The sequence below is a fragment of the Podarcis gaigeae genome, assembly GCF_964106915.1.
Source record: "Podarcis gaigeae genome assembly, chromosome: 6".
Lineage (NCBI taxonomy): Eukaryota > Metazoa > Chordata > Lepidosauria > Squamata > Lacertidae > Podarcis > Podarcis gaigeae.
Window position 1 is genome coordinate 23,007,150 of NC_139682.1, and position 23,694 is coordinate 23,030,843.

A 23,694-nucleotide genomic window follows, 5' to 3' on the forward strand; every position below is an offset into this window, starting at 1 on the left:
TTCCCTAATACAAATAATAATAATAATAATAATAATAATAATAATAATAATAATAATAATAATTTATTTATATCCTGCCCATCTGGCTGGGTTTCCCCAGCCACTCTGGGTGGCTTCCAATAAAAGATTAGAAATACATTAAAACATCAGTCATTAAAAACTTCCCTAAACAGGGCTGTATTATGACATACAGAGGCAGAAAAGAGCACCCAAAATTAACAGGGGGTGGAGAAACTCCCCTATCAGGAACGACCACAATGTTGGTGACTAAGAGGTGACATGATCTATCATGATGGCAATATACTAGTTCTATTTTGCTGGGGGGGGGCGACAGTGGGGAGAGTCCTGCTTGTGGGAACCTGATCAACCACTGTGCAAAAGAAGATCCAGATCTAGAGAGGCTTCTTATCTGATCCAGCAGGACTCTTCTGATGCCCTTAGATGGAGATTACTCACTGCTACATGTCTTCTTGTCTTGGTTGAGCTGATAGCCTGTCCGGCAGCGGCAAGAGTAGGAGCCGAGAGAGCTGACGCATTGATGCTCACAGCCGTGTCTCCCATCAGCACAGGCATCGATGACTGCAGAGGTTTTTAAAAAAGGACACGTCATGGACTGGGCAAACAAAAGCCATAGGTAAGGCTTGTCCACTCTTGCGTACTTGGGCACTGGGAGTACCACCAGAGGATATCAGGTACTGCAATTCATGCTGACAAGAAGCTAGGGGGTAGGCAGATCTGTTGGTTTTTGGCTTCTCATTTTTCCGGTTCAGTCTTACACATTTCCTCATTTATTTTTGAAGTCTTTGTGAAAATTCATCGGCATTTTTGTTAGGATTTCTCCTAATACAGTGGAACCTCGGGTTGTGGACGTGATCCATGACGGAGGCATGTCCACAACCTGCCCAGGCGCCAGTGCGATTTGGCACTTCTGCGCATGCACAAAGAGCGATTTAGCACTTCTGCACATGCGCAAGCGGCAAAACCCGGAAGTAACCCGTTCCACGGTCCTCAACCCGAAGACATCTAACCTGAAGCATCCATAACATGAGGTATGACTGTATATACAGTTTCTTATGCAAATATTGCCCAAAATATGCATTTCTGCAAAGCAATTTACCCAAATCCAATGCACATTCTTATGCTATTTCCCCTTATACTCCAGGATATGCGTTTTTGTACACATTGCTTAGCCAGAAAGCTATATTGCAAAATCCAGAGAAGCACAAACGTTGAAGGATGGCTGTGTTTTCATTTATACGTTGTTTTGGAAACTGCAGACTAGGTAGGTTCCTCCTTAAATGTTAACTGAATCCAATTTCTCTCCCATCCTTATAAGAGGTCACAGGCACAGCCACATTCTCACTTTCACAAAATTGTAGCGTGGGATTGGAACCCAAGTGTCATCAGGAATCTTTAACCTTTTCAGACTCAGGACCCACTTTTAACCAAAACATGCATTCGGGAAAACACTTCTCAGTCTTTTACCATATATTTGCATGTTGGTAGTGCTGCTGTTGCAACTCGCCTTGGATCAGACAGTGATCCATGAGGGTCCCGACCCACCAGCTGAAGTCCAGTGATCCAGCACCACAACCTGCAATGCAGGTATCACAGCTGTTTCTCTTATTTCTTTCCTGCACAAGATGATAAAGTGTCTGGAATCCAAGCCTTGTGAGGAACAGTTGAGGGAGTTGGGGATGTGTAGCCTGGAGAAGACTGGGAGTGGTATGATAGCCATCTTCAAATACAGTGGTGCCCCGCAAGACGAACGCCTCGCAAGACGAAAAACCCGCTAGACGAAAGGGTTTTCCGTTTTGGAGGCGCTTCGCAAAACGAAATCCCCTATGGGGTTGCTTCGCAAGACGAAAAAAATCTTGCATCCCCCCGCGGGTTTTTTTCGCTTTTTTCGCCCTTTTCTTAAGCCACTAAGCCGCTTATCAGCTGTTCTGCTGATAAGCCGCTTAACAGCTGATCGCTGGAAGCCGCTTGACAGCTGTAGCGCTAATCTGCTAAGCTGTCAATGGGCTTGCTTCGCAAGACGAAAAAACCGCTATACGAAGAGCCTCACGGAACGGATTAATTTCGTCTTGCGAGGCACCACTGTATCTTAAGGGCTGCCGCATGCAAAATAAGAGCAAGCTTGTTTTCTGCTGCTCCAGGGACACGATCCAGATCAATGGATTCAAGTTACAAGTAAGGAGGCTCCAACTAAACATGAGGAAGAACTTCTTGACAGTAAGAACTGTTCTACTGTCCACCTTACAAGATGGACTTACTATCCTTGATTGGTGGTTTTTAAACAGAGGTTGGATGGTCATCTGTCAAAGATTCTTTAGCTGTAATTCCAGTATTTCAGGAGGTTGGATTAAATGATCCTTGGGATCCACTCCACCTCTACAATTCTATTATCTATGTAGAATCTATTATCTACAGATCCATTTCTGAGTCTCCTTCCCACCCAGCACTGCTTGTTTTACAAGGGATTCTTACACAGAATAAACAGTGTCAGCTAATGAACACCACATTTTTTCCATATCGGCACATGTTCAGCATGCATCCACATTATGCAGATGGTTCATTGTCGAACCTTATTACTCGTTGGCAGATCAGCAATGACACGGTTGCAAAATAAAATTCATCCAATGTGCAAGTTGCATTGTAATCTATGCTTAGGAACGGGGAGAATTACTGTCCATCTCATCAGCCCTAATAACTGTCTGACTGAACGTACTGATCTTACTTACTAGAGCACGTCTTTCCATCAGCATTGAGCTTGTATCCTGGGTTACATTGACAATAGAAGGAGCCTGGGACACTGACACAAGTGTGCTGGCAGCCATGATCCAGTTCTGTACACATATCAACACCTGGAAGATGCAAGATGGCACAAGGTAAATAAGGGTTCGCCCACTTATATTACACATGAGAACGGATATACCAGGGTGAAGACAGTGTAATGTTCTTAATTAGTGGGGCCAATTTGGAAGTTTGGAAGCATATCTCTCTCCAGGCTAAACACTGAATTGTGGGTAAGGGATGGTATTACAGGCCGGTAGCAGAAGTTGGCTGTGCACAACACTGATTGGCTGGTGCCAGTGACGCAACCAGTTTTGTCTCTTGCTCCCTTATACATGCAGCAATCCCCAGAGCATTATGTACACTTCCAACATGTTTTAAAAACTTAATAAGAAAATGGATGAAGGGATAAACTCTCACATTTGCTTTAAATTCACATTTATAAATGGGGCAGGCAGATTGTCCAAAACTCACAGAGAGTGGCCAAGACTGATGGACAAATCAGCATTTGATTAACTGTGAATCAATTCACGGGCTCACATCCACCCCATCTCCACCTCCATTACAGGTTGCAGGCAACACAAGAAGCAAGAATGCATGAACAACGCTTGAGCTATCTTCTATCCTGGTAACCTCGAAGGGAGGAAATGCCACCTTTCCCCTCATGTTCTGATCTCTCACTGAATCGCTTTTGAATGTCAACAATGGCCACGGGAGGTGGCTTGACTGCCCTGCCACTGCTGCCATCACTCACCGCACAGCTTGTCCTGGAATTGCTTGCCAAACTGTTGGATGAGGTCAAAGGACTCCACCAAGAACACATGCTCCTCCAGTGGGGGAGAAGCCATGGCCCGGAGGGAGTTCATGTCTGCCCGCTGCACACCCACGGCATAGATTTCAATGCCGGCGGCTCGTGCCTGAGCTGCCACATCCGTCACACGGTCCTGGGGCCGCCCGTCAGTGACGATCACTGCCACACGAGGGATCTTCTTGTGCAGCGGCCGTGCCCCCTCCTGGGTGGTAAAGGCCACGTTCATGGCATACTGGATTGCCAGCCCCGTCATGGTGCCTTGAGCCAAGGGGACAATGGCGTTGATGGCCTTCTCCATGTCCGCCCGGGTGAAGAAGGACTTGAGGGAGAAGACGTTCTGGACCTGGCTGGAATACTGGATCACCCCTACCCGGCTGGCGTTGGGCCCTATATCCAGGTTGTGAATGATGTCAATCATGAAGCGCCGCATGGTCTCGAACTCAAAGGGGCGGACGCTGCGTGAGCTGTCAATCACAAAGACAATGTCCAGGGGGCCAGTCTTACACTTTGTTGTCCCTGGAGGAGGGAAATAAGAGAGATCTCATTTCACAACTTTCTCTACCAAGGTGGGGAAAACTTCTGGCCCTTCAAGTATTTGCTGGACTCCAGCTCCTATCATCCCTGACTATTGGCCATGCTGGCTGAGACTGATGGGAGCAACATTTACTATTTACTTATCGCATTTGTATGCCACCTTTTTCCTCTAAGGAGCTCTGGGTGGAGTACATGGTTTGCCCCCTCCTCATTTAATCCCCACAAAAACCCTGTGGGGAAGGTTAGGCTAAGGGGCAGTGACTGGCCCAAGGGCACCCAGTGAGCTTCATGGTCTCCCATGCGTGCATGGTCCAGTGTAAATCCAACACTCATGCACTTTCATTACGTCAAGGACATGCTGCAGAATACCCCCTCAAAAAACCCAGAAGTGATCATGTTCCTTTCGTGAGAATAAATTCACGGGCTACTCCTTGCTATGCTTAATACAGCTCTGATTCAATTGGTATCTGCTGTCTATATATCTTTTTGACTGGCAGCTTACCTAAGAGTTTCGGTCGGGCTTCCAATGCTGTGAAGGCAAGGAGAAGAAGAGGGGCAACGTATAGCAGCTTCATCATTCAGTTTCGAGACTGCAGAATCCCAGGAAGAAGTCTACAGGGTTTTCTGGGAGGGGGGGAGAGAGAACATCCAGTGAGATTCTGCAACATTTCCTTCAATTTTCTGCACTCTGTGCTGTTTTAGGCTGCAATCCTTACCACGTCTACTCAGAAGTGAATCCTATGCAAGTCAATGGGGCTTGCTCCCAGGTAAGTGGGAGAATAAGGACTGCAGCCCAACTCCCAAATCAGAATTTTGAAGGTAAGCATTCCAACTTGCTATGTGAAATAGCGAACTGGGCAAGTACAAACAAGAGCACAATCCTAAGGATGTTTTACTCAGAAGTAAGCCCCACGGAGTTCAGCAGGCCTTACTTCCTGGTGAGTGTGTGCTTAGGATTGAGACCACCACCATCATCTGCTTTTGATCTGTGCTGGGGAAAACAAGCAGACACAGATCCAGTGCCTGGATCCATTTTGGAACACAACGTAAGTCTCCACGTCCTTTCAGCAACTTTGCAAATTTCAGCACGTTGAGCTCCAAGTTACTGAACAAAGTACTCTTAATGCAAGGGCATTTCACCACCACCACACACACCCCACCAATTTTGTGGTTTAGTAGTATTGCTGCAGAAATACTGTGTTACAGTTCCACATCCATAAGGCACTGTGAAACTGCAGTCTGCCTTTCAGACACAGAGCTGTCCTGGCAGCTGGACAAACCTTGTTTCAGCATATAAAGCGGGAACAATTTGTTGAGGACAGGAACTCTTTTCAGCCTCCTTTGAGCCAAGCATCTTGCTTAGGCCTCTGAAGGGCAGAAGAAGACTGTGCAAAAAGGAAAAGCCCAACTGTCAGCCCTATACTCAAGATGCTGTTCTATGGAAGGAAGTTACCACCCTTGAGTATCGGAGCCAAACTGCACATAATGTTGGTCTGTTCTCTTAAGTGTGGGGCTGTTGGTGTTTTGGCAAATAGCTAGCATGGGTTACCTGATCCCTAGCGTGGGGAGTACAGTGATTTAACCCATCCTTTGCGCTCCCCTCCCTCAGCTAACATTGTGCGATGCCAGGCGGATATGACCCTGGCCAAAGCCATGCGGCTTGCATTTGGCACCAAACTTAAATGGCACTGGACACAAGCTGGGAGTACACTTTGCCTGCCCCACACCAGATGTCGTATTAACCCTGGCAGGCCTAATTTGGTCCCTGGGCTGGTAATCCTTTCCCATGCTGTAAATCAAGCCACAGAGCAACCCAAAGCAAGGAACAGGATCAGCACCAGACCCTTCCAAGAACAGGAACTTTCAGTGGGAAAAGAAGGGCTAGCAAGGGGAGCGATTTGAGACATACCGAGGTGAGGACAATGCAAGGATTGGCACCATGCCCAGCTTGGCATGAGTAGATAAGTTATCTGATCTGGAGCAGCAGAAAGCAAATAATGAGCAGAGCTCTGGAGATGAAATGTGACAGAGATAAAAGAGAAATTGGATGGCCCCAGCTCTTTGCTTTCACGGATACAACTCTACCGATTGTTAAGGTCATGCCCCTGGGCCAAGAATCATACTCTCCCCACCACAGAGGCATAGCTCTCCTGTGATCAAATTCAGGATAAGCTTCTAAGTATCTTGCTAGATGACCTTGGATGGTTTTCATGGAAGCATATTCAGGGTGCTGCTCTTAATGGACTCACAGACAGCAACCAAGCATTTCAGGCTCTTTAGGGGATAGAAACAGACAGATAGCCATTTTAAGGTTTGTGGGACCAAGAATGAGCTATGTGCCTGCATGTAGCAGCTGAATCCTACTAGGCTTTACCTACCTAAATTGCAGAGTTGGGAAAAGTTCAGAAAAGGACAACCAAAGGATCAAGGGATGGACCTACTCTCCTATGAGGAAAGGTTGTAGTGTTTGGAACTTGGAAGGTTAACTACAGGCATCTGGCCACCTTGAGAACAAAGTGCTGGAGTAGATGGACCATTGGCCTGATCCAGGAAGCTCATCTTATGTTCTTATGTAACTGTTCCGCAGCATGGTGAACAAATTCATTTGGGTTGTTTTATTAGCTCTTCCTGCTAAATAAATTTACCAAAGAATTGTGCAACACAGCATTGTGCAATACTCACGAAACCACAATTCACATAGCAACGGTAGCTGCAGCTTGGGCGGGGGGGGGGGGAGCATTGCATTTTCACCAGAAACAACTTTTGATATCTAAGAGCAGGGGGAAATGCAATTTTGCTACAACAGAAGCATCTGGAGAAATGACCCAGATTGTTCCCCACAGAAGCTGCTAATATTTAGGATAACTGTGAACTGTCCCCAAAAGACCCCCAAAGTTTAATGACATTATGGAAATAGTGGCTTTGGCCAAAAATCATGGCTGAAATTGCTTGCAAACCCATGAGGTTGGGAAACGGTTTTCCAGCTTTCTAATAAGAGGGATAAGCTTTGAATTCTATTAAAAAGGGGGGGGGGAGAGATGTGGTGTTTTGATATATCCACCAGGGGCCACTGCAATGCAAAGCAGCTTAGCCTGCTGGTTTCCTTGCTGGCTCTAGGGAGGATTTGTGAATGGGGAAAGAAGAGTGACAACCTTGGCAAAAGGCAGTCAAAGGGAGTTTCTGCTTTCCCCCCCAAGAGGAGATAGTTGGGAAGGGAAGGTTTAAAACACTCCTCCTGCTGCAATCTTGAAAACAATTGCACCCCCCTCCCCATGATGCATTACCATCAAAACAGTTATGGGCCCCAAATCCTGGAAGGCACCGCAGGTTGAGAGTTGGGGTGAAACTAGCTATCCATGCCACCCAAATGTTATTGTTGGCATCCGCTTGTCTCAGAAGGTAAACTGATGGGAATGAGCTGTGTATCAAGGGCAGAGGTGGAACGGGGAGAGGGAACAAGAGAAAGGAGACAGCCCCTGTTCCTTTCCCTTCTGGAAAGGAAAATAAGAAAAGCAAACTTTCTTTGTATTTGCTTGGAAATGGGGGTGTAAAGTGGCTATCTGGCAGGCCTGGGCAACCTTCCGTGGATCTTAAACCAGGTCCCATCTGCACTATGCATTTAAAGTACTATCATACCACTTTAAACAGTCATGGCTTCCCCCCGAAGAATCCTGGGACCGGTTGTTTCTTTAAGGGTGCTGAAGAGTTGTTAGGAGATACCTCCCCCCCCCCAATTCCCCTCAGTGAGCTACAGTTTCCAGAGTGGTTTTACATTTACAATCAGTCCCTCTTTTCCCAGGGAACTCTTGTGAACTGTAGCTCCATGAGGGAAATATGGGTCTCCTAACAACTCTCAAGAGGGACACGGGTGGCGCTGTGGGTTAAACCACAGAGCCTAGGACTTGCCGATCAGAAGGTCGGCGGTTCGAATCCCTGTGATGGGGTGAGCTCCCATTGCTCTCTCCCAGCTCCTGCCAACCTAGCAGTTCGAAAGCACATCAAAGTGCAAGTAAATAAATAGGTACCGCTCCAGCAGGAAGGTAAACGGTGTTTCCGTGCGCTGCTCTGGTTTGCCAGAAGCGGCTTAGTCATGCTGGCCACATGACCCGGAAGCTGTACGCCTGCTCCCTCGGCCAATAAAGCGAGATGAGCGCCGCAACCCCAGAGTCGGCCACGATTGGACCTAATGGTCAGGGGTCCCTTTACCTTTACCTTTAACAACTCTCAGCGTCCTCAACAAACAAAGCTCCCAGGATCCTTTGGAGCGAAACAAATGCAATGAAGCTGTCCTCTGTGCACTTGCAATGGCTGTCTGAACTGTACACGCCTCACTTTTAATTGCAGCTTTTAGATGGAAAACGCTGGAGCATTTCTCAAGAAACTGCAGAATTGTAGCCTACAGATTGTGGCTAACACCATGTCTTTACAGCTTCCAACACTAGTGATGGGAGCACACTGAAGCCAAAGTAAATAGCAATGTGTGCACAGCCTGAGAGAAACCAGAACTAACAAAAATTTGTCCATCCCTACACTGGTCACCTGAAAAGGGGGAGCGATCAATTCTTTAGACTGCAATCTAAACGTATTTACTGGGATATAAGCATCACTGAGCACAATGGTGCCTACTCCTGAGTAAATATACATAGATTTGCTCCGCTAATCTTATTCAATGTTCAAATGCTGCCTGGTCACCAAGAGGTGAATTTTATCCTCCACAGGCAACTAGGCTATTAACTCCGAACAAGGCGGAACAGTGGCCCATTCTACAGCATTTTCCCCAGCATCCATAAAACAGCATTCAAAATTACCCTTCAAATGACCGCAAGCTAAACAAGATTTTGTTCACTGCTCCTAATCATTTTACACCTTGTCACTTCATGCCATTTCCTCATTTCTAAGAACTTGTATTGAGCACCTACAGTTAATCTAAAGGCTCTCTTTGTATACATACAATATTCTCTCTTTGCACCAGAAAGCTTTCCTCCTTCATGCGTCTTCAAAGTTTGACATAAATTTGTCTCTGAGCCAAAAAGCAAACCCAAACACCTCCATTCATACAGCTGTCAGTTAAGAAAATTGGCAATTTTTCATTCATTAGGAACTGAATGCTCCCCAAGGGGATGCCAGGTGATCCCGGTTCCTTCTGAGCATCAAAAGATTCTAGTCAAATGGGGTTTAAAATGCAAATATATGCTAAGGAAAACATGCCAAAAAAGCAATTAAGGAAATCACATCTGAGCTATTCTAACCAGTAAGACTTTACTCAGGCAAGCAATTTTTGAGAAGGAGAAAAACTGCCTTTGCAAAAAAGAAGATTTTTTTTGAAGTCTTAAGGTCTCACAGACACAAAAAGAATCAGACAAGGTTGCTTACATTCATGATCTGGCCCCCTATCCATTAGCGGATCCAGTGACATTTATCAGGACTCGAACTACAAGCAGGAAGACTAAAACAGACATTTACAAACCAATCCTACCCATGTTTACTTAAGAATAAGTCTTGTCGGCTAATTAAATACTTATGCTTAGAACTGCGCTTTTATTCCCCTACGAATGAAGCAGCAATCCTAAACATCTTATCCCATTCTTCAATAGAGTTTACTTCTAAGTTAGTGTATACAATTGCAATCTTAACCCCACTTATCTGGGAGTAAGTATGTTTGTATTTAATAGGACTCATTTCTGAGTGGACATAGTCAAGATTGTGCTATCTTATGGTGTGATCCTAAACAACAGTAGGGCCCTATGCATGTCTGCTCAAAAGTAAGCCCCAGCAACTTATTATTGGGGCTTATTACCATGTAGATTTTTTGTAAGATTGCAACCTAAGTCCCTTTGAAATCAGTGTGTTGAGTAAGTCTCTATAGAACCAAGAAGTTCACAAAATATATTGTCCAGTAATCAAGAATACTCTAAGTCTACAGTGACTTCTATTATTTAGGTAAAGGACCCCTGACAGTTAAGTCTAGTCACAAATGACTCTGCGGTTGGTTGCAGTGCTCGTTTTGCTTTACTGGCTGAGGGAGCTGACATTCGTCCGCAGACAGTTTTTCTGGCTCATGCTCTGGCGAAACCAGAGCAGTACACGGAAACGCCATTTACTTTCCTGCCGGAGCAGTACCTATTTCTCTACTTGCACTTTGACGTGCTTTCAAACTACTGGGTTGGCAGGAGCTGGGACCAAGCAACTGATCGGCAAGCCCTAGGCTCAGTGGTTTAGACCACAGCACCACCCGATGGATGGTACAAATGATATATATTAAGTGCAAATCATTATATTTCCCCACCCCCCTTGGGGCCTCATTTACTAGCACCATCCATGCAGGAAAATTCTCCCGTCTGTCTTTGATTCTACCTATCTCTTCCTTCCCCATATCTGATGTGACTGGTCATCAGGTGTAGTGCTTAGAGTGTTAAACTAGTACCAGAGGGGCCTGACTTGTTTGTAACTGGGGAGGGGGAGAACCAGGAACACCACTTGAGCTCCTTGGAAGAAAGGTGGGACGTAACATAATAATAAATTTTAAATGTATAATGTCACTTGACTCCACAGAACACGGCAAAAACCTGTCTCTTTCCTCTCTGCCCCTTCAGTTAAAAAACCCTGGAATATTACTCTAGTTCTGCCCTGAAGTCAGCAACTCTTAAACAGCTCCACCCACTAGACCTGCTGCCCTTCGTGCCTGGAATTTCCTCCCAGAATACCAACTTGGTGTCACAGCTTTTTTCTCTCTGTTCAAAGCCTTCCTCCAAGCTCCCCTCTTACATGAGGCCCTTTCTTCCTCCTCACTCCACATTTCTTTTCTATCCCTCTGTTATCTCTCCCCCTGCCCCAATCACCTAAATTCACACTCTTTGAGCCAGATTCTTGGTATGAGGAAAATAAAGGCCCAACAGATCATGTGGACTGTGTGGCGATGTTTCTAGGCATCCTTGTTCAAATTAACACATGTGGAAGTTTCCCCCGTTGCAAGCCGCATCAAAGCACATCCACATCTGCTTTGTGTAAGTACCTCAGAGCTGAACTAAAGGGCTATTCGGACATTTGTCTTCTGCGTTAAATCAACACGCAGGCAGGGAAGATCATTCTAGATTCCCCCATCACCACCATCTCTTGGAACAGGGCCTGGCTTACTCATGGAGGGACCCTGATTTTTCAGGATTAGATCTCGTGCAAAGACTCTACATAAGAACATCAGGCTCCCTGCTGCAGTCACCCTCCATCTCAGAGGGTCGAGGGGGCAGTGATGAAGGGGGACAGAGCTAGCACAAGCCATATAGAGTCTTCCTCTCACCTATTGATTTAACCCTGTGGATGAACGTTTCAAAGAATCATAGAGTTGGAGGGGACTCTGAGGATCATCTAGTCCAACCCCCTGCAATGCAGGAATATGAATGAATGCAGGGGCAAAGGCATTGTTGGCATCCCCTGGAGAAAGTACCATGAAGGCAGCTGCTTGCACCTTGAAAGGAGTTGTGCCCAGCCTCCAGCGCCACCCTGGAATATTTATTTACTTTGCTGCCTTTCCCTCCAAGCAGGGCAGGGCAGTATGCATGGTTCTCTCCTCTTCTTATCCGCCCAACAACCCTGTGAGGTAGGTTAGGCAGAGAGGCAGGGAGTGGTCCAAGGTCCCCCTGCGAACTTCACAGCTGTGTGAGGATTTGAACCCGGGTCTCCCATTTCCTAGTCCGACACTCTAACCACTGGACTGTGCTGACTCACTGAACAGCAACAGGAGAAGGACTCTTATCCTGCTCTAATGCGAGTGGTGTGGGGCAGATATATGCCAATCCTCTTCAAGTCATACAACTAAAGCTGTTCTCAGAGAAAAAGCGCTGCTAAGCAGAGGAAGAGGGATATGAGGCTGAAGGTTAAAATCCCACTGAAATGTCACAAAATAGCAAGCAAGTTTTCAAATCCAGCAGAACTCTTTGTCAGACTGGATGTCAAGGAAAGCCAGGGACTGTAGGAACATGAGAAAAAGCTTCACTTCCTGTTGAAGCCATAATATCCCTGCATGAACAGCACCTTCACCTTCAATTACCCCTCTATCCCAGACACTCCAGGGATGGAGTGATGAGCCACAGAGCCAGTCAAAAAGTCATGTGGATTAGCTTAATTTTGGAATCACTCATGGTGAAAGAAAACCTCAACTTCTACAAAAGCCATTTGCATGGAACACTTTCTACTTTAAAAAACCCTGCACTGTTTTTACCACTTCTTAAATTATTATTTCTCTCCCTCTCTCTCTCTCTCTCTGGCAATGCAGCAATAACCACAAAAATTGTTTTGGGCAGCTGTGCCATGCATAACATTTCTTGCATTCTACCATGTCCAAACCTTGCTTCAGTGACAGGGTGGCAAGCAGCCTGATTCTGTCTGGGTCCAGGTCATTTCGAAAGCTCAGCTAGAGAAAGAAAAACTTGAGAAAAAGAAACGAGAGAAAAAGCGAGAAGTGAGATGTTTATTTTAAAAATGAGGAGAGAACCAATTTATTTTAACCAGAGAGGAATCACATGGTAATACTGCTGACCATCCCTACAGGATTATAGTAAGGATTACTGTGAATATATATGTGCGTGTGTGTAATGAAACTGAATACAGACAAGACAGAGGTGCTGTGTGTTGCAGGCTCTCAAGTGTGCAAAGTGAGTGGACAACCTGTTATGAATGGAGGTGGCGCTCCCCCGGACAGATTAGGTCAGTAGGCTGGGCATGCTTCTTGGCCAACTAATGTTGCTTGAGGGTCAGGTGGCTTCAGGCGGGAGCCAGTGTGGTGTAGTGGTTAAGAGCGGTAAATTCGTAATCTGGGGAACCAGGTTCGCGTCTCCGCTCCTCCACATGCAGCTGCTGGGTGACCTTGGGCTAGTCACACTTCTCTGAAGTCTCTCAGCCCCACTCACCTCACAGAGTGTTTGTTGTGGGGGAGGAAGGGAAAGGAGAATGTTAGCCGCTTTGAGACTCCTTCGGGTAGTGATAAAGCGGGATATCAAATACAAACTCTTCTTCTTCTTCAGTAGTGGCTACAAGCGACTGACTCAAATTATGGGCCTTCCTTGGCAGAGAAAGCTTGGCTGTAGTGCTCCATGCTCAGATAACCTAAAGAATGGACTACTGCAATGCACTCCACGTGGGCCTGCCCCTTGAAGACAGTTCGAAAGCTGCAACTGGTGCAGAATGCAGTGGCCGGGATGCTGGCAGACAGGACTGGTCCAAAATATCTCAAGGAGTGCCTCCTCCCATACAAACTTGCCCCAGAATCAAGATATGCAGGGGAGGCCCCATGGGTTTCCCTGTGACAAGGTCAAGGTGCAGCTGTTTCAGCAGGCCTTGGCAGGGGTGAGGGACGAGGTTGGCATATTCCTCCCATTTACATGCAACCCAGTCTAAGACCCCATTACAAATGTGAGCTATAGATGCCTATGAATGAATGAGTAAATAAATCAATTTGACCGCTCAGATAACATTTCCTGGCAGGCAGAAGGTCCAGGTTCAATCCACAGCGTCTCCAGGTAAGGTTAGGAGACTCCTTCCTGAAACCTTGGACCGCAAGTTGGCGTAGACAATGGGGATGGGGGAGAAACTTGATCCAATTCCCGCCTGAAGATCAATTTATTCAATTTGCACTTTCGAAAAAATGTGGGACTTGAAACACAGCCATTCTTTAGCCCAATGGACACATCCCTTGCAGGCGGGCTGCATGCAGGTGATGTGGGGGTCAGATGCAAAAATGGGAGGCATATCAGGCATGACTCTGACCTTTGCAATGGGCTACCTTCCAGCAATGAAAAGACCAGAGGTTTCTGAACATATTCGTTTCTACACACATCTATATACACCAGAGGTATCTCTCAGTCTTGGCAAACAAAGGACTCCACAGTTCAAGGACACACTCAAGCCAGGAAAAAAGCATTCAATGAGGTGAGTAAAGGGATAGCCCAAGGACAGTCCCAAGGGCCAAATAGGAAGTCCTGGGGAGCCACATTCAGTCCCCAGGGCTCTCCACCCCTGGTCCTAAGCAGCAGGGGGATTTGGGCCCAGAGGCAGAGTGAGTGGGCAACAGCAAGAAGGGGAACAAGGAGGAGACCTGCTTATTGCCCACAAACCTGCTCCAAAAGAATCCCAACGAAACCTGGAACCAGCATTGCCCTCAACTCCCCGCCCCCAATGCTGCAGCCGTTGTTCGGTGGTAGTGGAAGGCTTGTGAGAAGCCAGGAGCAGGAAAGCAGCTGGGGAAAGGATGTGCAAATATTGAGCAGCAGTGGAAGCATTTGAGCAGCAGGCCTTGGAGATTGTGGACTGTTGTTTTTTTATTATTAAAAAAAAGAGCTCTGCTGCAAAGCCAAGGATATTCCAATGGGTTGTCTAAAGCAAAGACCTTCACAACCTGTGTGGAGGGGATAAGGGTATTTGTGTTTGGGCAATGCCGGTCAAGAGATAAGTGGCTCCACTGGAAAAGCAGCCTATGATTCCTAATTTTAAAAAGGCATGATGCGGGGGGGGAGGGGGGACTCCACAGAACTTGGGAGCAGCCAAAAAGCTTATCTCGGCCAGCAGTCCCCTTGTGAGTGCATAAAAAGAAGCCAAGAAAGAAAGCAAAAGAGCGAATGGCGGCTGCAGGTGGTGCATTTCAGTTCCTGGAATGATCAAAAGCTAGAAGAAGGGGTCCCTGATCACATAATGGAGCCAGGTATGTCAATGTGAAACCCAATAGGAGTCCTGGCTCTCTCCCTCTCACTGCTCTACCCAGCAATGTCTTGCCCTGTTCCCATTTCGTACTGTCTGGACTAACAGCCAAATCCTCAGTTTCAAGAAAAGCAGCCGCTTTGATTTCAGTGTGGCCTGCCTGGTCAATTCTTTATTTAATCTTTTTTTCTCCCCTTTGCTGGATGCTGGTTAATAGAAATGCTTTGAATATTCCAATTGTGAATCACATGGGTGAACACACTGTCTGCCCCAGAGCAGAGCAGAATAACACACAGCAAAGTTTCTGGGCAGGATTCTCTTCCAGGTCTACCTGGAGATGCCAGGGATCGAAACTGGGAACATCTGTTTACATGGCAGCTGCTCTGCCACTGAGCTATGGCTCTCACTTCTTTGGTAAAGAAAGTTACAATCATAAAATCATAGAGTTCATAGAATCATCTAGCCCAGGCTTCCTCAACCTCAGCCCTCCAGATGTTTTTGGCCTACAACTCCCATGATCCCTAGCTAGCAGGACCAGTGGTCACGGATGATGGAAACTGTAGTCTCAAAACATCTGGAGGGCCGAGGTTGAGGAAGCCTGATCTAGTCCAACTCCCTGCAATGAAGGAATCTTTTGCCCAACGTGAGGCTCAAACCCATGACCCTGAGAATGAGAGTAAGAGTCTCATGCTCTACCAACTAGGCTATCCTCAGTTAAAACATTCCACAGTATATTTTGCATGGGATATACTTGGGACAGTGTCTTGGACAGTGATTCTGATGCAGAAGAATCCTTTACTGTGGTGGCACCCCAATTATGAACACCTCCACACATGCTTTTTTCCAGTGCCAGCTCAAAATTCATTCATCAGTTTACTAAAGGCATTTTTAGGATGCTAGCTGTGAAATTATTTTGAAGTATGAAGCCGCTTCAGTGCTTCTGGAGAGTGCTGTTATTTACTGTGTTTTCAATTCCTGGTGGCATTTATGGTCGTTTCTGGAATTTAATGCATTTATGGTTTTATGTTCTGTATTTTACTCTGCTTCGTAGCCAGCTCTGGTATAGTTTTGGATGGAAGATTAGGTTAGAAATAGTTTAGCTACACAAATAAATACATAAAACCCTCAATGCACATGCAACAGAAGGAAGAGAGGTGGCCCAGATTGAATGCTCAATGACTCAGTGGGAGGGGTCCCTGCATTCCCCCAAGAAGAGCCAGCACTGCTCAGGCATAGCTGCATGTGTGAAGGCTTCCAAAGGTAAAGGTAAAGGACCCCTGACAGTTAAGTCCAGTCGCGAACGACTCTGGGATTGCGGCGCTCATCTCGCTTTACTGGCCGAGGGAGCCAACGTTTGTCCACAGACAGTTTTTCCGGGTCATGTGGCCAGCATGACTAAGCTACTTCTGGTGAAACCAGAGCAGTGCATGGAAACGGTGTTTACCTTCCCGCTGGAGCAGTACCTATTTATCCACTTGCACTTTGACGTGCTTTCAAAGTGCTAGGTTGGCAGGAGCTGGGACCCAGCACCGGAGCTCACCCCGTCGCAGGGATTCAAACCGCTGACCTTCCAATCGGCAAGCCCTAGGCTCAGTGGTTTAAAACACAGCGCCACCCGTTTGTAGCTAGCCAAATTAATACAGAGCGAGTAAGAAGGAAGGGGGCAGTGGGAGCACACAGTGATGGAGGTTGGGCTAGCCAGCGAGGCCACGCTCATCAATTTCATCAATGTGTAAGCTCTGGCTTCTGAAAAGGGCTTGATGAGCACTACCCAGAGGGTTGACTCCAGCAAAGTCAATGCCTTTGTGCATTGAAATTGTTCCGCAAACTCAATGACTTCACTGCATACAACCCAGATTCACCCACTGCAGGTCACCCAACTCCTGCTTGGTGGCTTCCTAGGCTGTGCCAGTTCCGAGTGCCTATTCTGAGTGTTGAGCACCAGGCACACTGGTCTGGCTCACCTAGGCGAGTCTCTTCTGGTCACAGGACAGCTGCATTTCTAAGTACCTCCTGCCTCATGTTAGATAGTGTGGTTATACCTTCCTCTGAGTGTTACTGTGCTTTAACAAGGCTAGAATGTTTCAGGAAAAGCTGGCCAGGGGCTGTGCTGGGCGCACAGCTTGAGATGTTATGTAAACAAAGAGAAAGGAACAAGCGCCGTGAGGATGGCCAGCAACAGCTTTGCCTCTCGACCTCTAAAAGTGCCGCAGCACTGAATGCTTCCCACCAGGCATGGTAATTATTTTTCCATACCTCTTTGCTCTTTGCCCCGTCCCCAGCCTGGCAAACCCACTGCAAACGGCTGAAACATGAACCTGCCTTTGCCTTCCTGACACAGTGACAAATTGTTTCCCACGTGGAAAGCCTGAGTTAGGCTCCCCGGCTCAGCTCCCTCGCAGCCCAAATCAGCAGCGAGTGAGAGAACTGAACAAAAAGCTCTTTATTAAAACAGAGAGATCGTTTTACCTTTTATGTTCTGCAGAGCAGGAGCTGATTTCTTCTGATTTCGAGCCAACCTGTTTTAACTTGCGCCAAATTATTACCCTAGTGAAGGATTAAAAACGGTACTCTGTAACCGGCATGCATGTGACACCAACGTTGAGGGACCCAGGTGACATCCAAGGCATTCATTTAATGCATATGGTTCTCCACACCCAAAGAATCCTGGGAAATGTAGTTTGTGGGGGGCTTCAGAGGGCCTGGAAATGCTCTGCTACTGTAGCTGTTCAGTGCCGTTTCGTGTGAGTTTCCCCATCAACCTTCTTCCTACCCACAATGATGTAATCACACATGTAGCTAAGTTGGCCTTCTCCATCCTGGTGCTATCTAGACACAGTTGGGTTCCAGCTCTCATCAGCCCCAATGGTCACGGATGCTGGGGGTTGTAGCCCCATACCATCTGGAGAGCATCCTGTTGGAGAAGGCTGGGCTATGTGATGCCCATCACTATGGGCAAATATAAATCCTTCAGAATGATTGTATGCTGGTTGGAAATGCAGCAGGGAGAGAATATCGCGAAAGCAGCAATCAACAGGGGCTTCAAAGAGGATCTGGAGAACCCACATAATGCCAGGCACCTGAGAGAAGAATGTTGAAGGTGTTAGGGGTGCAGAAAAATGGACACTTCTGCAACTTGTCATACACACCCCTAAAAATTGGGTGAAATTGGGAAGTAGGTATTTCAAGAGGTGTTCACAATATGCACACATGCCTGCTTCAGCTCAGAGCTCAGCACTGACTTGAACTGTCTTCAGGACTCCCAATATACCAGCATGCAGGAAGATGTCTAAAATGCTTCTCGCATGTGTGAAGGTCCATGAGACACAGCCAGGAACTCCAGTCTGATCCTCTCTTCTGTCGAGATTATTACAAGCATTGTATTCATTCAAGGTCTGCTTGTGGGTTTTCCCACAGGCATCAGCTTGGCTACTGTGAGAACAAAACACTCAACTTGATGGGTCTGATTCAGCAAGGCTCTTCTTGTGGTTCTTACAATGTTCAACAAGGCTGCAATCCTAATCCCAATTACTTGGGAGTAAGACCTACCAAATCTAATGGGGTTTGCTTCTGAGGAGACATAGTTGGGATTGCAACCTTAGGCCCAGATGTGCCGAGGAGACACATAACAGTAATGTAGTTTGGAAAAGCACCGTCATGCTACCGTAAACTGTCACCACCACTATCCTGTCATCAAATCTTTATCATTCCCACAATCACTTCGTACTGATTCAATGAAAATTGCTTTATGCCATTTTGATTCTGTTAGCCACCCGGAGCAACTTAATGCAATGCTGGGATATGTAAATATGGATTTAGGATAATGTGCATATAAGCACGTCTCAAAATTCAGCACAAAGTCTTGCTGGGGAGCACCATATTCATTCACCTTTGGCTTCCCTAAACCAAAGAATTAAGCTTCCATGTGTATCTGGTGGAATGATGTTGGTTCCCCAGAAGAAGATGCAAAGAGACTTACAGCACAATACTATGGATGTCTACTCGAAAGTTATGTCCCATTTAGCTCAATGAAATTTATTCCCAGGTAATACTGGGAATTGTAAATGGCGTTTCCATGTGCTGCTTTGGTTCACCAGATGCGGCTTAGTCATGCTGGCCACATGACCCGGAAGCTGTCTGCGGACAAACACCGGCTCCCTTGGCCAGTAAAGCAAGATGAGTGCCACAACCCCAGAGTTGTTCGTGACTGGACCTAACGGTGAGGGGTACCTTTACCTTTAATACTGGGAATCGTAGCTCTGTGAAAGGTAAAACAGAGTTCCCAAGATTATCTTGGGTAAGTCATGTGCTTTAATACTTGGGAGTAAGTCCCAATATACACAGTAAGACTTACTTAAGAGTAAACATAGAATTGAACTGCTTACTCACAATCTTTAGTAAGGCATTCAGGTTTTAGATGGGTATCTTTCTCAGTCCTACCATAGGTCTACAAAGTCATAGTCCAACACTCTAAATTACTATACCAAAGGAGCTCTAGAGAAGCATTAAGGAGAGATGCTGCTCAACAGTGAGACCTCTTTGGGCAATATGGTTTGATGCTTACCAAAAACCCACCCTAACTTGCACATTTCGATGGACACTGCCCTCATTAATTTTCTGTTCTGGGGTGTCACTAGAACTGGCTGCTTTGATCTTCCCACAAACATTTGGATTTTCCATTTGTGTACACATCTCTGCTGGTTACAGGGATCAAAAGCGTGGCGCAGGGACCCTGTGCAGTAAGCTGGTAGGAATGCAGGCATCTTGTCCAAGTTCCTTTGCAGACTGAGAGGAGTATCTAAATCACAGTCTCAGGCCAGCTTTGTGAGTGAATTTACTGTACTCTGTGCCCTTTAGCTTTTAAGTAAAGGGTGAAGTTTGCAGTACTTCTGGAAAAGGGAATGAATCTCAGCAGTGAAACCCTGGGTGGGTTTCCTCTTCTTCTGAGCTTTTGCGGGTTTTGCCTAAGATAAAGTTGCTTCCCTATCAAATATCTGCCTGTGACCGAGTTAAGCTGCAGCATGACTCTTGTCTAACCCATGCAATTTTGGAAACACACATGCGCAGCAACTGAAAGCCTAAATTCTCTTCTAAGCATTTCTGAGGTTTTGAACAGTTTGAACAAATAGGATTTAACTCTGCAAATGCTATACGCTGCTAGACACCAGAATGTCAGTTCCCTTGGGAACAACCTTTGGAGATCAAGAGGTGATCCTGCACAAAGCACTGCATCCCCAGGAGAGCTCTTGCACCAGGAGCCACAATGGGTACCAGCAAACGGCCGGCTTGGGCAGCCCCATAAGGTCTCACTGCTGATGTCTGTCCTTTAGCTCATGGGTAGGCAAACTAAGGCCTGGGGGCTGGATCTGACCCAATCGCCTTCTAAATCCAGCCTGTGGACAGTCCGGGAATCAATGTGTTTTTACATGAGTAGAATGTGCCCTTTTATTTAAAATGTATCTCTGGGCTATTTGTGGGGCCTGCCTGGTGTTTTTACATGAGTGGAATGTGAGCTTTTATTTAAAATGTATCTCTGGGTTATTTGTGGGGCATAGGAATTTGTTCATTCCCCCCCCCAAAAAAAAACACAGTCCAGCCCCCCACAAGGTCTGATGGACAGTGGACTGGTCCCCTGCTGAAAAAGTTTGCTGACCTCTGCTTTAGCTGGTGCTCAAATCTGAGTGCCTGGCAGCTGAATCTAGAGTCATTTTAATTTCTCACAATGCCCTGATGTTGCTCTGGGGCCTTGAAGAAAATGTAAATGGCAAACCCATTGGAGCACTGCTGCTGTGACCAAGTAAGCCCACTGACATAAGAGAGGGCCGATCAGAAAGCACTTTGCTAAGAGACCCCTCACACCCGGATCTGGCCCTATCAGTGGCTACACAGTTTTCATTCTCCATCTTTGCCTTACATAACAGAGAGAGGCCCTGGTCAAGATTTCTCTCCCACCTGCCTCCACTAAATTCCTGAAGATGTAATGGAGCTCCATGAGAAAGCCCTGCAAGCTTGAGGCATTATTCTATACTCCAGTGCCAATGCATTAGATATCTGGTATAGAGGAAAAGGAGAAGAAGTTAGGCAATGCCAGGTTTGCACTGAGAGAGCTGACAAATCAATTGGAACTAGAGCTGAGTCAAATGTTCTCAGAGGAAGTTTTTTTAATGAGAAAATTTCTGTTTTGTTTTTCTCTCTACCCTTCTCCAGAAAAAGCCCACTTTAAAGGAATTTATTTGTGTTTGTTTGTTTGGTTAGTTGGTTCCCCACTACACACACACAATATGCACAGCCTTAGAATAACAACAGGTCCAGGGCACTGTGGGAGCATTTTCCGCTGGGGGGGGTGTTACAAAATGGCGGCCAGGTTGCCAACACCATTGTTGCTACTGTCTCTTGCAACAGCAGGCAGGCAGACAGAAAGTTATAGTAGGGAAAGAGAGCTGGGCAGCTACCACTGCTAATTAGAGTGGCCAGTTATGCATTGATGATTTACATGCACGGATGCAAATTTAGAAATAATTACTATTATTTTAAAAGAAGCACAACAGACAATATGCCACTCTGCCACTTCCTTGCAGAGTAGCTGTCTGGACTGGCAGCAGCTGAATCTTACCTAAAAAGTAAAAAGTACCCCTCCTAAAAAGTAAGGGGAAATGTGTGTGTGTGTTATGGGATGAATGCAGGTTGCACAGCTATCCCAGAAGCCAGAACAGCAAGAGGGATCACTGCTTTTGCTGCACAGCGATCCCTCTTGCTGTTCTGGCTTCTGGGATTCAGAATTATTTTTTTTCTTGTTTTCGTCCTCCAAAAACTAGGTGCGTCTTATGGTCTGGTGCGTCTTATGGAGCAAAAAATGCGGTACTTCTTCACGCAGTGCATACTTAAATGATGGAATGTGCTCCCACAAGAGGCAGTGATGTCCACCACCTTGAATGCCTTTAAAACAGGACTGGATGCTTCTTGCCCATTTAGCTCAGTTGGTTAGAGCATGGTGCTGATGGTGCCACAGGTTTGATCCCAGTATGGGACAGCTGTATATTGTATCATTGCAAGGGGTCAAACTAGATTGTCCTCAGGGTCCCCTTCCAACTCTACAATTTTATGATTCTATGAAATTCATGGAGGATGGTAGTACTCTGCCTCCACTGTCAGAGGGAGTATGCCTCTATGAGTACTAGTTGCTAAGAATTATAAGCAGAGAAAGAGAACTGTTGTGTTCAGGTTCTTCTTGTATGCTTCCCATCCCATGAGAATAGGATGCCTGACTAGATGGGCCATTGGCCTGATCCAGCAAGCTCTTCTTATTTTTTTTCAATCCTAGCAGCATGATGCTGTCCTTCAGTACATCTGAGAACAGCAGAGTAGCTTAGAAGGCATGGGGCTGTGTGGCACACACATCTGCCCTCCCGCAGGCTACCACCACCCCACACACCCTTTAGTATCTGCTGTCTGAGGCAGTCACCTTGCTTTGCCTAATAGTAGGGCTGGCCCCAGGAGAATCTAATTTTGGGAGGGAGTACTTAATGCTCTGCTCGCCCACCGATTCTCCCCTTCCAACGTCCCCTAGGAAAACAATCTAGGAGGGAAACGAGACTGGGGTTGGAGGGAAGGATCCGTGGCATTTCTCCCCTGCAAATCTACCTCCTGACTTGTGCATTATCTTGGCAAAAGGAGGTCTGGAAGCAGCCATTTGCCAGGTAGCATGCAATTCTGTTCTTAGAATAACTGTTGTGCCATGTTCACTTGCTGAAAGAAAGGGGGGGCATGCAGTGGCGTAGCGTGGGTTGTCAGCACCCGGGGCAAGGCAAGTAATTTGCGCCCCCTAACCCGTGGATTTGCGCCCCCTAACCCTAACCTAACCCTAACCCCCAGATGTTGCGCCCGGTGCGGCCGGCCCCCCCTGCACCCCCCACCCTACGCCACTGGGGGCATGAAGCTCTTGGTATATATGTAACACCTCCTACACCCATTTCTATTCCAAGCCCTGTTTTAACAAGGCTATTTCAAAACAATCTGCCCATTTTGCCAAGTTGCATGAAGGTGGGGAGTGGGGAGACTACTTCCAACCGCTTTTAAAATATAAAATGTTATATGATACTTAAAGCTATGTCTGTGTTGCAAAAACCCACAGAAGACTAATTCTTCCACCTCACAAGCGGGTAACATAGAAGTGTGAAGGGCGAGTCGTAGGGGCAAGCCTCTGAATGAAACCTTTATGAAGTCCCTGATCCAAATCTGGTGACAGACATTCAGTGGATTGAACCCACATAGTCAAAGCTCCTTCTGTCTGGAGGAAGCTGGAAGAAGGCTGAGGGAGAAGCAGGGAGAATTTAATTGCTCTACAATAATTATAGATCTATATCTGGGAGAACCCTATGTTTCCACAAAAGCTCATCCAGGGTTTGGGGAGAGTTCCTCAGTGAGATGATAACACATAGCAGATGCAACTTTCCTGAAAACCATTACCAATATTCTTCCCCTGCAATGTACAACTGCAGGAGGGTATTGGGCTCATGGACTGCCTTTCTCCAGATAAATCATGACCTGTAACCAAGGTCTGTTCTTGGTTTTCATCTCACGGTTTGTCTAGGGAAGACAAAGCACGAGTTTGAATTCAGACACAATGCTAATCCAAATCATGGTTTAGCTCACAGCAGTGTGGCAGCAACAAGATCAGAGGAATAGGAGCAAAGCTGCCACAGGCAATCTCTCAGTTAATCAGAACGTTTAGCATTATGGGTAAATTATGTCAGTGAGAACCACCAAGCTTTGCAAGTGCCTCTCCTAAGAGTATGCCCTTGCCAGAATATGCCTACATAATCCTCTGCAACACAAAACACCAGGGGTTCTAGAGCAGAGATGTAAAG

The 23,694-nt window shown here is 46.4% G+C and overlaps 3 protein-coding genes across 4 annotated transcripts in view; 1 reads left to right on the forward strand and 2 right to left on the reverse strand.

Annotated features, from left to right (window-relative positions):
• SDC4 (syndecan 4) overlaps positions 1-23,694 on the reverse strand; it is a 236,189-nt gene that overhangs the window by 90,843 nt on the left and 121,652 nt on the right. The window lies entirely within an intron of this gene.
• The window catches only part of RBPJL (recombination signal binding protein for immunoglobulin kappa J region like), a 94,040-nt gene that overhangs the window by 37,669 nt on the left and 32,677 nt on the right, over positions 1-23,694 (forward strand). The window contains exon 1 of one of the 2 annotated variants that reach the window (XM_083746272.1): positions 14,784-14,831. The exons of the other annotated variant lie outside the window; for it this stretch is intronic. Within the exon in view, the coding sequence (XP_083602398.1) occupies positions 14,822-14,831 (10 nt within the window). The 5' untranslated portion in view covers positions 14,784-14,821. Of the gene's footprint in view, positions 1-14,783; positions 14,832-23,694 lie in introns of those variants that run through there. 2 annotated transcript variants of the gene reach the window in all.
• MATN4 (matrilin 4) overlaps positions 1-23,694 on the reverse strand; it is a 39,935-nt gene that overhangs the window by 9,398 nt on the left and 6,843 nt on the right. The window contains exons 2-5 of the mRNA XM_083746221.1: positions 4,644-4,765; positions 3,551-4,123; positions 2,745-2,867; positions 457-579 (exon numbers count right to left, since the gene is read on the reverse strand). Of these exons, the coding sequence (XP_083602347.1) occupies positions 457-579; positions 2,745-2,867; positions 3,551-4,123; positions 4,644-4,719 (895 nt within the window). The 5' untranslated portion in view covers positions 4,720-4,765. The remainder of the gene's footprint in view (positions 1-456; positions 580-2,744; positions 2,868-3,550; positions 4,124-4,643; positions 4,766-23,694) is intronic.